General features: G+C 33.8%; 1 protein-coding gene and 1 pseudogene across 3 annotated transcripts in view; both read right to left on the bottom strand.

Moving 5' to 3' along the window:
* Positions 1-1877: 1877 nt before the first annotated feature.
* LOC102616918 (uncharacterized) lies at positions 1878-2639 on the bottom strand (annotated as a pseudogene).
* A 2503-nt stretch (positions 2640-5142) lies between these two features.
* Positions 5143-18475, bottom strand: part of LOC102615643 (uncharacterized) — a 48891-nt gene continuing 35558 nt past the window's right edge. The window contains exons 9-10 of one of the 3 annotated variants that reach the window (XM_052431668.1): positions 5771-5862; positions 5144-5675 (exon numbers count right to left, since the gene is read on the bottom strand). In XM_052431668.1, the coding sequence (XP_052287628.1) occupies positions 5599-5675; positions 5771-5862 (169 nt within the window). In that variant the 3' untranslated portion in view covers positions 5144-5598. Of the gene's footprint in view, positions 5676-5770; positions 5863-18475 lie in introns of all 3 variants that reach the window. The other 2 variants (XR_008050794.1, XM_052431667.1) reach the window with 2 other exon arrangements.

Raw genomic sequence — 18475 nt, 5'->3', positions numbered from 1 at the left:
TGAAAGCACTTTGAGCCTTGAACCTCGTATATTAAGCACTTAGAGGACAAAGAGAAGCAAGCAAAACAATGGAGTGGTTCTATCCCAGAAGAAGAAGAGGACCAGAGTGGAAACAAGGCTGGACAGGCCAAACCTTGGCCTCGGTATCTTCACCACCACCAGCATTACTCACAATTTTTGGCATTGTTATTATTTTATTGTGGCTATCTCGTTACACAGGCCTCAAGGCTCAGTTGCACGTCACAGCAATCAACCTTCAGCTATTCCTCATCTTCTTGCCATTTGTGCTGATATTCATCATAGCTGCATATTCCTCAAGTGGGAGTTACAGCTTTCGGCTTCCGCGCCTCAACGGCAGTGGAGGGTCAATGCAGCAGGGAGAGGGTGGTGGTGGCAACCCCTGGGGTATTGCCATGTTGTTGGTGGTTGTCTTGGTGTTGCTTTCTTATCAATCTTCATTTCATACAAAATGGTTTGGAGGAAGTTAGTATATAAGTAGTCTTTTTTTTTTTTCTTTTGGTGAATGAAATATACAAGTAGTTAAAGTCAAAGAAATAAGAAAATTAATATATGTATGAGGTGCTATTAGACTTGATCTTGGAATCCCTCGAAGTGTTTGTCAAGAAATGCACATAGTTCTTTCTGATATATGTATTGAGTGGCTTTGAAAGGAAAATATGTTCTTCAACTTAAAACATATTGTATTTTAAACCTTAAATATAGATTAGTTGTGTATACGAAGCAAAAATTTAAAACAATTTTCCCATTTTCAGCTAGTTAATTTAAATTCAAACTCTAAATGTAAAGTGTATTTATATCTTCACCCCATCTTTGAGGTAGAGGATTTGAGTCGATGATTAATGAAAATTAATCCCACAGGCTTCATGAAAATTAATTTTTCTTTCAAACATTTGAAACATCCAGTCCAGTTTTGTGGCTCAGGTTAAGTTACAATCCTTCTAACTGTCTAGCTAAATTGGGAAGTGGCTTCACCCCTGATTCCATCATATTACTTATATTTGACTGAACCGTAAGTTAAAATAACTGAAACTTAACTGAAGCCCAGTTTTATAATTCTAACGGCACTATTAGAGCCACAAATTGATTCATGCAGACAAAGTTTTAGTACCAAAGTCTACCTGACATTTGCTTTCATATATACACGTTAACATAATCTTTACTTAGATTATTCATTTCCGAGTGATTACAAGTCCTTGGGCCAAAAGATTTTGGAGGGTAGTAGTGGGATTCTACTTTCTAGCTACCCTACAGGTACTCTTGTGATGGGTCATGCATGGCTCCAATAAACCATTGGATCACTAAGCACGTGGTAGGTTCTAGTAACTGAAAATTTGCTTGTCACACTTTAAAATCTCAATGCTGCCCTGTCTCATAGAGCAGAGACATCTAAAATTGACATTTTTGGACACTTACAACACAGAGCCTAGCTAGGGAAAGCTAATTGGGAATACTTAGTCACTGCCATTTGTGTGAATCAGGTTTTGGTTAGGACCAAAAGACGTGATATGGGTGATGGACCTCTTCTGCCTCCAATAATAAATAATAATAATAATAATAATATCTTGGACTCTTTAACATTTTGTGGCCACTAGAATTTGCCACTATTTTCATTTTATCAAAAGCCACCCACCGACTCCATTTACTTTTTACAATTTTCATTTTCTTTAATTGACCATTTTGCTTGAATCTCAACTCTCAAGTGAAAGTGAGTGATTGCTTGTTCTTTTGCAACAATTATTTTCCTCCTGAGAAACGAGATAGTTTCTCCAAAAAATTGACGAAAATTTTTCTTATCATTTCCTCAGTTTTCTCATCATCCAAACAAGGAAAATATCAAAACCAACACAAAAAAAATATAGATATAATGTGCAAAATGCTTTAATATCAACACAAAAAACCCAAATCACAACTATATACAAACTATATTCTCTGGTATTTACAACTTTATATAAACTTGCACAATTACTTATATGTATTGATCAAAGTAACATATCATTTTAGCATTACATACCATATGTATATACATATAGAGTATCAACCAAACCAGCTATCAAGAAATCTAGATTGGTACTGCACAAGAATGAGGAGCAACACAATGAAGGCAGCCACATCTCCACGGCGAGCTCCACTCCGACGGCAGGTGATGACTACGCCGGCGTTTGTCCCAAGGAGGCGAGGCACAGAACCTATCTGCACTGTCCCATGATGATAGGCAACGAACAAGGAATATTAGAAGTACGGGGGTTGAAAAAAGAATCCAATTCTTATTCAATCGTTGTCCAGCACTCTCAACGATTGACACGTAGTTGATGTACGATGATATGCCGAGAAGGATTAGTGCCACTGCTATGATTAGGAGCACTGGATATGGTAACGGACTCAGAGTGAATGAATCAAATATACTGCGTCTTCTGTACATCTTCGCATGTGGTCTTTTGGTTTTTTGGTGATTAATAGGGTTTGAAGCTTTTATGTCAAGTTGAGATGTGGGGAATTTATAGCAAGAAAAAGTTGGTGTTTGATTTGGTGGGTCGCCAACTAGAGAAGTATGTTGAGTTGGGTGATTTGTGATCCTTGAGTTCTTGATTGACTTGATATCATGAGCACCATTTTTTTTTTTTGGGAATAAAATTAGATTCAAACGATGAGTTAAGTTTCATATATTTAATTGGTCCGGCTGGCTGTGAAATTTCATCCAGCCCCTCATAGTCGAAGTTATTTAAATTATATTTATGAATATTATAAAACTTTCTGACTTGGAAAATGTCGTTTAACCTCTTACCCTCAATTTTATTTTATTGAAACTCTAGAATACGAATTCGCCCTCTATAATTTTAAATTCTCAAAATAACCTCATTTAATTAAATAATTTAATTATTATTCATTGAATTATAATTATAATTATTATTTTATTATAATCATAAATATATTTATATTTTTAAATAGATTATTTTTATTATTAATAACAAGAATAAAAAGTATTACAATTAATTAATCTATTAACAATAATTAATAATAATTTTTATTAAATTGTTAATAATAATAATAATAATAATTAACGATAATTATTATTAATAATTAATTTTTGAATGATAATAACAATAATTAAAATACAAAATAATAATTATGATAAAAATTAATTAAGGATTTTATAACAATTGGTTATAATTTAACTCATTTTGATTTTAATTCTAAGACAAAATAAACACATAAATGATAATACAACTCATTCTAACTATGATTTCTTCAGTTCAAGTAAATAAATTAAAATAATAATAATTATTATTATTATTTAATAATATATTTTCTCAACTATTTATTTTTAATTTAGTTTTTTTTCTAACAACCAATATGTTTTCATTGAGTTAAAATTGATCTACATCTTATTCTATTGTAAGATTTTACAAAACATGTTTATTTTCAAAAGTTAAAAAAATCTACACATACTCTCTCTCTCTCTAGAAAACGTTTAAGAGAAAAATAAATAAATAAACAAAATAACATTATAATTTATTTACTTGAACTGAAGAAATCATAATTAGAATAAGTTGTATTACTATTTATGTGTTTATTTTATTTTAGAAACAAAATCAGAATGAGTTAAATTGTAAACCAATTGCTATAAAATCCTTAATTAATTTTTATTATAATTATTATTGTTATTATTATTCAAAAATTAATTATTTATAATAATTATCGTTAATTATTATTATCATTAACAATTTAATAAAAATTATTATTAAATATTTTTAATAGATTAATTAATTGGAATACTTTTTATTCTTGTTATTAATAATAACAATAATCTATTTAAAAAATATAAATATATTTATGATTATAATAAAATAATAATTATAATTATAATTCAATTAATAATAATTAATTTTTTAATTAAATGAGATTATTTTGAGAATTTAAAATTATAGGGGTGCATTCGTACTCTAGGGTTTTAATAAAATAAAATTGAGTGTAAGGAGTTAAACAAAATTTTTTAAATCAGAAAGTTTTACAACATTCATGAATATAATATAACTAACATCGAATATGGGGTGCTGGATAAAATTTTACAATCAGGCCGTAAGTTATGTAACTTAGGCGGATCCATATTTATAATGATATTATTTTTTTTTCTTTTAAAAAAATTAAAAGAGAGAAAAAAAAGAAAAGAAACCTTATTTTTCTAACTGATTATAACGAGGAAAGAAAATAAATAAAATACAAGAAGTGGAGGCAATTTGATGGTCCTACTAATAATATAGGCTCATAATGAGGGCTATTAATTTTCCAAAAATAATAATGTAATAATAATTAGGGCTGTTGAAAGCCAGTCCACCACTGCTTGCCAACTCCACATCCCACTTTGTCTTTAGCTTACAAAATATCTTTAACAGGACGCGTTTTAGACGATGGAATAGAAGATGCCATCATTTTCAATTACTTCATAATATTTGATTAAAAATAAATCAAAAAATGATAATAACATATTTTATAAATAGTTGATGTAATACCTAAAGTTGGATAAGATCAGGATTAGGGGATCTTGACTAAGTATTAAATGCTCTCAACCAATGATTTTTCGTCCAACGGGAAATTTCTATTCTCATTGTTAAAAAGAATTGTGAGGATAGAAATTCTAGTTCATATAAATTAAAAATTTTTTTAATTAAGTATTATGTATGATTGTAGAGTTTATTTATAAGTCTTTTTTCTTTATAAAATGTGATTAAAATAGAGATATTTCTTTTTCTGTAAAGATTGTCTAGGCATATACTTTATAGAATTTAATATAATGATATAAATTTTAATTATATATATATAATTATAAATATTAATATAATATCTGTTGTAATAACGATTGTAAATATATATATATCTAATACAATAATTTAATGTATAATAACATTTAAAAAAAAAAAAAAAACTCTCTCATTTCCTCTCCCCTTGTAATGTTCCGATGGTTGGGGTTAAATATAATAATCCGAACAAAAATAATAAAGCTTTCAGATTTCTCAAGTTACATTGGCTTTCTTGACTTAACATTTGGGCAGTAAAATCCTTGCCTGAATCAGCATCTGGATACAAATAAAATTTTCTTCAAAACAGACCACAATGTTGTGAGCATGCTCATTATCTTTTTTGCAGCATCAATCAATAGATTATCAATTATACACAAAGTTTACTGCGTAAAAAACCAATCTGCAAGTTACTAACATTGATAAGCAATTTACAGCTACAAAATTATATTTACAACTTGAAACGAATCGATTGCATTGAAGGCAAGAGCAATCCATGCTCATATACTTTTTGATCAACCTAACGCCTCAACTCTCTGCTATCAGACTCTTAACTCCCTTTATCAGTAACCAAACCTACAGATAACTTACTTTGCTACAACATTAATCAATACAAGGTTATCCATTACAACAAATTTTGGTAAAAATCTAGTCACCTGCCAGGAGCTGAATGGGAAAACCAAAAAACTGTGAAAACATTACTATTTCACAATGCTATTCAAAGGTGTTACAAGGGTTGATGTTCCCAAAATTATATTTTCCAATCTGTTCCACCAGAGGCATATCAGACCTTTCCTTCATATTTGAAATTCAGTTTGTAATCATGTTGTAAAGATGCTAGTGTGTTTCTGCAAGGACCCTCTGTGAAAACAATGACATTGCAAAAAAGTTAGATCAGAGCCAAGATGTCCTTTACATGAAGCATTTTAAATCCCGGTAATCTCAAGATTGCTTACCTCCAAAAACGGTATGAAGATATTGAAGATCATCTGCAGAGCAAGCATCTATTAAAGCATAGACACCTGGTTTCAGAGCTTCATCTATCTCCCTGCCAATTGATTAAGAAGGAGGTCAGCTTTGTTGTTGCACAAGGTCTAGCATTTCATATCAACAAAACAAAACTCACAAAAGAGAGAAATATTAACATCATGATAATAAAGATAAAAAGATGCCTAATGGCACCTTTTGATGCCAGACTTAATGTAACACCCCAGCCCGAACTCCGAAGGTAAATTTGACTACAACTCACATATGAATTTAAATAACTCTTTACAACTGATAAAATTCGAGTCTCAAATACAAAAGCCAGCGGAATAACTTAAAAATTTAGCCAAATCATCTACCAGGATCAATTTAAATCTATCTTCTCACTCATCACGAATCAATCATGACTTTTGGAAACTGAATCACCATAAACTATAATGAGTACAAGACCCAATAAGCAAACTAGTTTTTCTTATACGAAAATACATACATACTTATACATAATGCAATGGATGAAATGCCATGATCTTTTGGAAATACTGTAAAACAAATTTATCAAAATCTTTTTCTATCACTTTCAAACTTTCATATTTCTTTTCAATAAAATACGTATCCTGCAATGTGGCACTTTGTGCTGTACGTGGCACTTTGACCCATGCGTGACACTTTGCGGCGCTTTGGCCCTCAAGAGATGGTCCCCGCATAATCTCAAGAGGTAGCCCCCACACAACTTCAAGAGGTGGCCCCCAATGCAAAATCTCATAAAAACGAAATTTCATTTGCTAAAATCCACTTTCTCGTTCATCAAAAACTCAATGCATTTTCGTACTCATGCCAATAAATCATCACACATACATATGCCCATATACATAATCACGCTCAATACATAACAACACATCACATAAACTCGTGGGCAGAGACATATAAATCCACATTCATACTTATCGAAAATAGGTTTTTCAAATAAGTCAAACATATATATTGTTTATCGTGATTCGTTTAAAAGTCTAGTTTACTTACCTCTTGGCATCCTCATGTAACAAATGCGTACTGATATCATCAACCTAAAATCATCAATAAATCCTCATAAGATATAATCAAATCTCAATCATAAACTCTAATGTCCTTAAATATCTCAATTTAAACAACTGCTAAGCTCAACCTCAAATGTCCTCAATAATTGGCCCTCAAAACATAACAGTGCATATTCTCCGATTTTTAATAAATTATTCCCTTATTGGAAGAATCTCAAATTTTACAGACCATATTCTGACACATTGAAAGTTCATTGATAAAAATTTCATAACATAATTCCTTCAAAAACTATTGAAAATAATTGATGTTTCAAACATCATTAATATTGTCAAACAGTTTTTTGTTTTGAACACACTTGCTTTAAAAATAAAAAACAATTTATTGTTTTATCATAAAATCATGGAAATTTACAGAATAATACTAGACATATATAAAAATCATTGGTCCAAATTTCATAACTTTGAAGAAGTCTAGTTATGGTAAAAATAATTTCGTAATTCACGTTATTCACTGAAATCATAAATTTCTAGGGTTTCAGACTTGACTTTGAAAAATCATAATTAATTGAAATCTTATCCGATTAACTTGAAACAAGTTTCAAAACATCCTAGACGATGTCTAATTTAAAATATCCAAAAAATCATAATCAAAATCAATTTGTAAAAATTACTATGATTTTCGTAATAATTCATTGTCAGCATATTTCTACAAAATCTTAGATTTTTACTTCTATTTTAATCATGCTTCTCCACAACAATTTAATAGAAACCAATAATTAAGACTTACCTCGAAAACTTCTCCCAACAATAACAATTTGATCCCATGTGTTGCCTATGGCAGAACTAAGAAGAAGAAGAAGAAGAAGACTTTCTTCTTTTCCTTCATGTCGTTTTTTTTTTAAAATCGATTTCTCTTTCCCTCTCTCTTATAATGGGGAAAGACATTTTTTTCTGTTTATACTAGGGTAAAAAGGATTACTAAAAACTAAAAAGACTTTATTTGAGGCTAGATTTCTTAAGCATAATCAATTAGATTAATTTTGTTGCTTAACATGAGGTTATCGGAGAGAGTAGATCTTTAGGGTAGGGAATAATCGCCTATAGCTAGAAATTTGATTTGGACCCTTTTGACCTTTTGGATGACTTATGACTACGTGATAGCTACTTTCATAGAGGATTCCTAGTATCAACATACCATAAGTTAGTTATTGCTCTTGTTGACAACCTTTAAATTTGGTCATCAATTTTCTCCACTTATTTATTACTTTTCATGTCGGTACGACCTTTATTTATTACCTACTTTCCTTCTAATGTTTTATTTATTTGTTTGTTTTATTCTTATTCGTCATAGTTTAGTCGAAGATGTCACATAGGGGAGGTGCTAGGCATGCATCTAGCTCGAGAGATGTTTTAGGTATCGCTGATGATGCTAACCCAACCTTGCACGAAATGGCTAACGAAGGAAATCCTATGATGCACGCAATGGTTAGATTGATGGAACAACAAAGTAAGTTGATTCAAGATATGGCTAGAGGTAGAGTTGGGCCACATGAGAATGTGCCAGCTGAAAGACAATGTGGTGGAAGAGATCATGGAGCTATGATGAGCTTAGAGCGATTTAGGAAATTGGGACCACCTACTTTTCAGGGGACCGCCGATCCTATGATTGCAGAGGTATGGCTAAAACAGATGGAGAAGATATTTGTGGCTATGGGTTGTAATGATGATCAGAGGGCGATATTGGCCTCATTTGTCCTTCAGGGTGTTGTGCAAATTTTAATGTACTCGCAAGCGCACGAATCTATTGTAGTATAGACTAATGGTGACAAGTGTCGATCCCACGAGGAGGTGAATTTTAATTGTGTGTAGAATTAATTTTATAAATGGGTGATTGGATTTGTGGTGGAAATGATTTGGAATATGCTAAAACTTAAATTAAAATGGTGAGAATAAATTCTAAAATTGGAATTGAAATGACGAGAATAAATTGAAGAGAATTCTATTGAAATGACGTATTTGGGTATCTGGATCCGTATCAACATGCATCATGGGCTAAATAATCCTTATTAATGACAATTAAATCATGAGGGGGGAATCCACACCTCATGAACCACGCTCTAATCAATATGGTGCTAAGGGCTTATCGTGCCAAATAATAATAACCTTGTACTAGAGGGCCGGTGAAACCAAGGCGGTACTAGATAAGATTAGTATTATTTGTCGAAGAGAAGTCAAAACATCCACAAAAACTAGAGGGGAAGAGAAAATAAATTTACCAAATAAAGCCCATGACACATGTTGAGACTTCACCTTCAACCCAAGCTTGAAAGAAAATTAGCCACTCATAATTGAACTAGGGGCAAAATGAGAATTTATTAAAATATGAATAAAATACAAGATGGAGAAGGAATTACAGAAAATAGAGTCCAAAAATGGATTCAGAGATATCAAATTAGGGGGGAGAGGCCCCCTTTTTATAGATACATGGAGTGAATCATGGCCATCGGATTAAAAACAGTTTGGACGCTCAGGATTGCACCACGTCATCAGTCAACAGTACGTGGTTTGACCACGCGGATGAACAGTAACACGGTTTGACCCGGGTTGAACAGTAACGCGGTTTGGTTGAAAATAATCATGTGTGATGCATGCACCGTACGCGAGATTTTTCGTCCACTGATATGCTGCCATGTCACCATCAACAGTACATAAGAATTTTAGTTCAATAGGATCGTGACACCTCATCAGTCAATGCCACATCATCGGTCAATGCCACGTCGTTGATCTGTCTATGTGAACAGTGTCGTGAACAGTAACGTAAACAGTACCGTACACGTGAATAGTACCGTACATGTGAATAGTGCCATTTTTCCTTTTATGCCCCTCCTAAGGTTTTCGACCGTCCTGAGTTCAAAAGTGATGTCCGTTTTGCCATCTGATCTCTCCTTTATTGTGAAATAACTATAATGCCCCTAAAATACATAAATTACTTAATTAAAATAAAACGCACGTAATTGAATCACAAGAAGGTTAAATATATAAAAGTAAAGGTTGTTAGTAAGACTTGAAATATAAAATAACGGTTTTCTCCTTTATAAATATGCATTTTCTAACACTTAACACACCCCCAACCAACTTATTGCTAGTCCCTAGCAAATAAAGCGAAAACAAAATTCAAATCCAAAATGATTTATTTATTTATTTATTAGAAACACTCGTGTTTATTCAATCAAATTAATGATAGCAATCAAATAAAAGTATTAGCATTATCTCCAGTCTAAAGCAACATCACACCCACATCAATCATCCACATGAATCAGCCCAATAGACTTTGTTATAGCTACTTTCAAGAATGACATGTCAAACCCCAAAATCTCACTGGAAGTAGTGACACTCTCACAAAGAAATTAAAACCAATAAAAATAGTCACTCCAATGAATGGTAATTGAGAAAGAAAATAATAAAGAAGTGATATCACATGCTCTCACCAATATGAAATAAATATGCCCTCAGCTTAAAAATAATACGATCTCAAGTCAAACAAAAATGCTAGTCAACTCAATTTATTTATCTTTTTTTTTAATTTTTTTTATTATGCACCACTACATCTTTTTAGCCCACATAACTAGCTTCTACTTCAGATTATAGTTCCCTAAAATCAAGAAGGACTTTTATTAGGATGTAACGTAGGCTAGGGACATGGTTAACAAATAAGGGAAATAAGGAAAACAAAGTGTATGTTTGAGAAAAATGCAGATGAATTTTATTTTATTTTTTTGGAAGTTGCAAGGTGGATTTCACCTATTATTGTTATTATTATTTTTTTCTTTTTTTTTTGAAACAATTTTTTTTTTTGGCTTTTGCTTGGCACAGCTTTACTAAACAAAAATAATTATTTATATTTTTCTCAAACATAAATAGGTGGTGGAACTTGTAAGATATTGGGTAATACTCCAAATCAGAGTGGGTCAAGATGAGAATTTTGACAAAGAAAATTTTTTTTTTTAAAGGTTCAAAAGGGTTAACTATGGATATTTGATAAAAGGGATGGCTAGAAAGGCTCAAACGGATCAAAGATGGCCTTTCCATCGTCTTTTAGGGCTCTAAATAACCTTCCATATCTACTAATTAGAAGGGCCTCCAAATGTAGCAACACACATTTTTTTCTTTTTTTTTTAATTTTACAATTTTTTTTTAGGGTTAACTCAAAAGAAATCTCGAGATCGTGTATACAATAATAAACTGCTAAGTTGTATAAAGAATGGGCAAAAGGGTTACTCTCCAAGAAAAATAATAGGCTCAAAAACTCACTTGGTACTTATTATGACATGTTCATTCCTTCAAGCAACTCATATTTATCTCCGACATCAACATGTAGAGTCGCAAACATAATGTAACATCACTTAAGACCAAAAATAATACAAATACTAAAATTTGAAATTAATCATGTCATCCAATGTTAAAACAAATCACACAATTTTTTTTTAAACAACATTCTACCCCCAACCTATTTTAAACATGAAAAGAAAATATGCATGCAGAAAGATGTAAAAAAAAACTAATTAGAAAAGTTACACTTAAAATGATAGAATTTTTTTTTTAAAAGAAGATGCGTTTCTAGAGGCACTACACTTCATATTCAGCCATCTTCGACTCAAAAGTTGGAAAATGTATATTCATAGATGAGAAATTAAAAGGAAGAAGAGAAATGAACATAAAAACTTAATAAAGAAAAAAAAATTTTGTTTTTTTTTTAATATAATGAAGATGCATTTCTAGAGTCACTACACTCCATATTCAGCCATCTTCAACAAAAAACGTTAGCAACTGTTAGTTTCTACAACAAAAAATTAATAAAAACTTAACCAAAATTCCACAATTGTCGACTATTTCCTCCCCCCAATCAGAACAAAACATTATCCTCAATGTTTTAAAGGAAAGAAGTAGAGTTTAGAAGATATCACCTGGGTGGTGCAACACAGAAGAAAATATTTACAGACAGAGAGTTAAATCTAATTTATACTTTTTACTGCTGTTATTGTTACCATCACTATTTGGACGCTCCAACACAAAGGTCCAGGGGTCTGACTCCGGTCTATAAGCTTGTAACAGATCAAGTAGCTCATTAGCAGTGTGAGCACAAATAAAGAGTTTTTTTGCATTAGAGGGAATGAAATAGTTTTTTATTGCATGGTTAAGAAATACGATAAAGTCATCATAAAAGTTATTGACATTTAACAAACCGATAGGTTTCTGGTGGATGTGCAGATGGGCCCAAGATGCTAGTGTGATAAGAGCCTCTAGTGTTGCAAGATCTCCTGGAAGGAAAATAAAAGCATCAGCATGATTAAGCATTTCAGTTTTTCTTTCTTGCATACCTGAGACGACTAACTCTTCTCCAGTTGATGAGTCAGACGAACTGCCCAATGGTTTTAGGACTCTTGGGATGATGCCTAACACTTGACTTCCTCTGATAAAAGCAGCTTCTGAGACCAGTTTTGATAACCCTCGGTTACCTCCTCCATACACCAAGTGTAATTTTCTCGCTGCTATGCTTCGACCAAGATCTATGGCTGCCTCTACAAACTCTTTATGTTTGCCATAGGTAAATCCAGAAAGCACACAAATGTTCTTGAATTGTCTATTGGGAGTAGCTGCCATTGTGATACTTCGCAAAAATAATTTGTGAGGGCTTGACAAAAGAAATCACATTTAAGAGTCTTGGTGATAGTAGGTCACAGTTGTGTATGAGGTAATATGTCAGTGTCAAATAACGTGTAAAGCACGTGGCTTGCGAGTCAAAAAGGAAACAGTAAAAAGGAAAAAGTAAATAGTAATAAAATTATTAAAAGCAATAATGCAAACGATAAAACAACAGTGAAATAAAATAACAGTAAAGTAAAAGGATATTTACAGGTAGTTGCGACTGTGACTCACATCTTCCTTTGGTTTTACGTCCAGAAACGGCTTGAACGCCCTCTATGGGTCGAGGATGGGCTTCCTATCCAGTTTTCTTACAAACTGGCAAACAGGGTCGTTTATAGTCAGATTCCCGAGACTGTATCGTGCATGCTCTTTCTGGAATAATGGCCATAACTGGAGAATCGCTCCTTGTACATATCCACTGGGATGCGTTTCAAGAGACAAAAGGATATCATCCAATGACTCCTTATTCAAGTCATCCCTAATGAATTGAATCTTATCTTTCCTGTTATCAGACACCATTCTTAAAGAACATGAGTTTTTATTGCAACTCATTCTGGCACACTTATGACAAGCAACAGAAATTCGTCGAGCTCGTCATTTTCTTGCATAATTTCCTTTACCACAACTAGGCATGTATGCAATAAATTTTGGAGGTAACTCACCTGCCGATCGTACTTTAGCCTCGATTAACCAACGGATGTCAGCAAGTATGTTATTCCTCATGGGTAATCGCATGCGTTCGGACCGAACTTTATAGATCGTAAGGAGGGCATTCTGAGGGAGTGAAGGGAATCGCTTGTGAAGCTTCGCTAGAATCTCATTTTTGTCCATACTTTCGCCTCAGAATATAAGTTATTATGGGAAACTAAAGTAACCAACTTGATTGTCACGGAATACCGTTATCCGCCACTTCACCGAGGTAACAAACTAAAGCACACAAACAGAAAAACAAATTAAAACACACAAAGAAAATTAAAATCGTCCTCTTATTGAATTTACCTCAAGCTCCAACTGGATATCGTACACACTTCTCTCAATGTCTCTGAGTTGGCTTTTTAAACCCTCAACATAGGCTACTAACTCTGGTGGTTGCAGAACCCAAATACGATGTGTTTTACAAAATCGAATCTGCCTTTTGAGATGAGATTTGATATGTTGAAGTGGTTTAAGAATGTTCAGGAGGAACGGTCTAAGTAAGGTACTCATGATTAAAAATGATAAAAGAAAACTTAATAGTTAAACAAACACATTTATGCAAAAATAATTTCAATTAACAGAAGAATAATATAAAGAAAGAAAAAAAATCAAATCAACAAAAAGAAAAGAAAAAAAATAAATTCAAATCTAGTGGGTCACTCAAATTTATTTCGGTGTCTTCTCCATGTGGTTGGTACTCTAGATATGGCTTTAATCTTTGACCATTAACTTTAAACGTTACACCGTTCTTTGGGTCCTTAATTTCAATTGCCCCATGTGGAAAAACAGTATAAATAATAAAGGGACCAGACCATCGAGAGCGTAACTTACCTGGGAATAAGTGCAAGCGAGAATTGAATAAAAGCACTTGCTGACCTGAAGTGAACGATTTTCTCATAATTTGCTTGTCATGGAAGACTTTCATTCGTTGCTTGTAAATCTTGGCATTTTCGTATGCGTCATTGCGAATTTCTTCAAGTTCTGCCAGTTGTAATCTTTTTTCTGAGCTGGCTTGCTGCATGTCAAAGTTGAATTTCTTGATGGCCCAATACGCACGATGCTCGAGTTCCACAGGTAGGTGGCAAGCTTTTCCATACACTAGCTCGTAGGGTGACATCCCAATTGGGGTCTTGAAAGCCGTTCTATATGCCCATAATGCATCATCAAGTCGTAATGACCAATCTTTCCTGTCTGGCCTCACCGTCTTTTCTAATATGTGCTTTATTTCTCGATTGGAGATCTCAACTTGGCCACTGGTTTGCGGATGATATGGGGTCGCCACTTTGTGAGTGATTGAATACTTTATCAAAAGAGCTTTGAATGCTTTGTTACAAAAGTGGGCACCACCATCACTGATTATTGCTCGAGGGAATCCAAAGCGCGAAACAATGTTGCTTTTCAAAAATCCTATCACCACCTTGTGATCATTGGTTCTGCATGGAATTGCTTCTACCCATTTCGATACGTAGTCAACAGCAACCAATATGTATTGATGGCCAAAAGAAGGGGGAAAGGGTCCCATGAAGTCGATACCCCATACATCAAAAATCTCAACCACTAAAATTAGATTTAGTGGCATCATGTTCCTTCGTGTAATGCTCCCCATTCGTTGACACCTATCACATGAAGAACAGAAAGTGTAAGCGTCTCGAAATATAGTTGGCCAATAAAAACCACATTGTAAAACTTTAGTTGCTGTTTTCTTAGCACTGAAATGGCCTCCACAAGCTTGTTCATGGCAGAATGAAAGAATATTCTGAATTTCATTTTCGAGAACACATCGTCTAACAATTTGATCAGCACAATACTTGAACAAATACGGGTCATCCCAAAAAAAAATTTTTATCTCTGCAAAGAATTTAGCCTTGTCTTGCTTGGTCCAATGCTCCGGAAGTTTACCTGTAACAAGATAATTAACTATATCAACATACCAAGGTAATAATTCCACATTCATTAATTGTTCATCTGGAAATGACTCATTCAATATTAATGGCTCTGTAATTGTGTCAAAATGGAGACAAGAGAGGTGGTCTGCCACAACATTTTCTGTCTCTTTCTTATCTTTGAATTCCAAATCAAATTCCTGTAAAAGTAACACCCAACGAATTAGTCTAGTTTTTGCATCTTTCTTTATGAGAAGATATTTAAGAGCAACATGATCTGTGAATACAATTATTTTACAACCAATGAGATAAGACCGAAATTTCTCTAATGCAAACACTACTGGTAGCATCTCTTTTTCAGTAGTTGAATAGTTCAACTGTGCATTATTCAATGTCATACTAGCATAATAAATAACATAGGGAATTCGATCAACTCTTTGTCCTAATACTACTCCTACTGCATAATCAGATGCATCACATATGAGCTCAAATGGTAAGCTCCAATTTGGGGGCTGAATGATGGGTGATGATGTCAACAACTGCTTTATTTTTTCAAATGCCACAAGACATGAATCATCAAAGATAAAAGGTACATCCTTAGCAAGTAAATTGCATAAGGGTCTAGAAACTTTGCTAAAGTCTTTAATGAAACGTCTATAGAAACCAGCATGCCCAAGGAAAGATCTTACTTCTCTGACTGTTTTAGGTGGAGGAAGATTAGAAATGAGATCCACCTTGGCTTTGTCAACCTCAATACCTTTGCTCGAAATGATGTGACCGAGAACAATACATTGTTTTACCATAAAATGACACTTCTCCCAATTTAAGACCAAGTTCTTCTCGATACATCTCTACAGAACTAGTGTTAGATGATGTAAACATTGATCAAACGAGTCACCAAAGACAGAAAAGTCATCCATAAAGACTTCGAGGAATCGCTCAACTATATCAGAAAAAAATGTTTAGCATGCATCGTTGAAATATAGCAGGTGCATTGCATAATCTAAATGGCATTCTCCTATATGCAAATGTGCCAAAAGGGCAAGTGAAAGTAGTTTTCTCCTGATCTTTTGGTGCTATGGGGATCTGATTGTATCCTGCGTAGCCATCTAGAAAGCAATAAAATTCTTGGCCTGCTAATCTATCAAGCATTTGATCGATAAATAGTAAAGGAAAATGGTCTTTACGTGTGACAGAATTCAACTTTCTATAATCAATGCATACACGCCATCCTGTAGTTACTCTGGTTGGTATCAATTCATTATCAGCATTGGTAACTACTGTGACTCCTGACTTTTTGGGGACAACTTGTACAGGACTGACCCATGAACTATCAGAAATTGAGTAAATGATACATGCATATAATAGCTTAAGGACTTCAGTTCTAACAACTTCTTTCATATTAGGATTTAACCGACGTTGCATTTCCTTAGTAGATTTAGCATTTTCATCAAGGTGAATGTAATATATGCAGTCTACTGGGTTTATACCTTTTATGTCCGCTATGATCCATCCTAATACTCCTTTCTGCTCTTTTAAAACATCCAACAACTTACCTTTTTGTTCGTCATTTAGGAATGATGAGATGATTACCGGTAGAGTACTTTCTTCTCCCAAAAATGCATATTCCAATGTGTTGGGCAATGATTTGAGCTCAAGTTTCGGTGGTAATTCTGATGAGGGGATGAGTTTCTTCTCTGATGATGCTAGTTATTCAACTCTTGACTTCCATTTATTAGTGTCCAAGGATGGTGCTGAGTCAAGCAGGGTGTTGACCTCATCAACTGATCTGTCAATATCAAAATCCAAACCAAAGTGAGTTAAACATGTTTGTAAAGGATCATCACTAAGGTTTGAAACAAAAGTATCATCAACTAATACTTCAATTAAATCCACATCAACAATTTCATCATCTGCATTGTGAGGTTGTTTGGTAATGTTGAAAATGTTTAGCTCCATAGTCATGTTGCCTAAAGACAACTGCATATTTCCAGTCATGCATTGAATGTGAGCATCCGCAGTTGCCAAGAAAAGTCGGCCTAGAATAATGGGGATATGCTTCCTTGAATCCTGCATTGGTTGAGTGTTAATTACAATGAAATCAACAGGAAAATAAAACTTGTCTACCTGAATAAGCACGTCCTCCACAATACCACGAGGTATTTTCGTGGACCGATCTGCAAGTTGTAACACCACTGGAGTTGGGTGTAATTCTCCCAATCCAAGTTTCACGAATACAGAACAAGGAAACAGATTTACACTAGCTCCTAAATCCAACAAAGCATTCTCAATTGTGTGGTTCCCTATGCTACATGAGATAGTGGGGGAGCCTGAGTTTTTATATTTTAAAGGAATTTTGTGTTGGAGTATAGAACTAATATTTTTTGTTAAAAATGCCTTCTTTTGAACATGCATATTTCTCTTTTTAGTACAAAGGTCTTTAAGAAACTTGGCATAAGATGGAACTTGTTTAATAGCATCAAGCAAAGGAATGTTAACACTTACCTGTTTGAAGATTTCGAGAATCTCACCTGTGGATTTTCCCTTCTTGCCTTTAGCTAACCTCTGGGGGAATGGAGCTTTGGGAACATATTCTCGTGGGTTGGTTTCTTCTTTCTCCTCCGGTGATGAGTCCTTAACATTCACAGGTACAATTTGATTTTCTTTTGTCACCGGCATCTCCACTTTGTTGTCGACTTCTTTTCCTTTTCGCAAGGTCATGACTGCTTTGACCTCTCTATGCTGCTGTGGTGAACTGGTACTTGCTTCATGTACTCCTTTAGGATTAGGCACTGGTTGACTTGGAAATTTGCCTTTCTCAACAGTCATTGCCAAGGTCTGAACTGAAGAAGCAAGTTGTCCCACCATCTTTTCGAGACTTGAAACTAATTGAGCTTGTGAGTTGAAGCCTGCTCTTAACTCATTTCGTAGTCCATCAATGGTGTGGTTCTGTTGCTCAATCGTGGAGTGAGTAAGATTCTTGAGATTCTGGAATGAATCCTCCCATGGTCTGGGTTGAGAGTAATTCTAGTTCTGATTGTATGGTCTAAATGGAGGCTGAGAGGCTTGAGGAACTTGAGGAATTTGTTGCATTGGTGGAGCTGGAGCTGCTGGTCTATTCTATTGGAATCCTTAAGACCATGAAAAATTGGGGTGGTCTCTCTATCCAGGGTTATATGTGTTGGAGTATGGGTTGTAATTTGATGGCTTTCTCATTACACCTATGGCATTGGCTTGATCGGAATATGAGTCAGGGTCATGTGGTTCTGTTGATTTAGCACGAATCTATTGTAGTATAGACTAATGGTGACGAGTGTCGATCCCACGAGGAGGTGGATTTTAATTGTGTGTAGAATTA

This window comes from Citrus sinensis, chromosome 8, assembly GCF_022201045.2.
Source record: "Citrus sinensis cultivar Valencia sweet orange chromosome 8, DVS_A1.0, whole genome shotgun sequence".
In the NCBI taxonomy this organism is placed as follows: domain Eukaryota; kingdom Viridiplantae; phylum Streptophyta; class Magnoliopsida; order Sapindales; family Rutaceae; genus Citrus; species Citrus sinensis.
The sequence above is the reverse complement of the archived record's forward strand: the minus strand, read 5'-3'. Positions and strand labels throughout refer to the sequence as shown.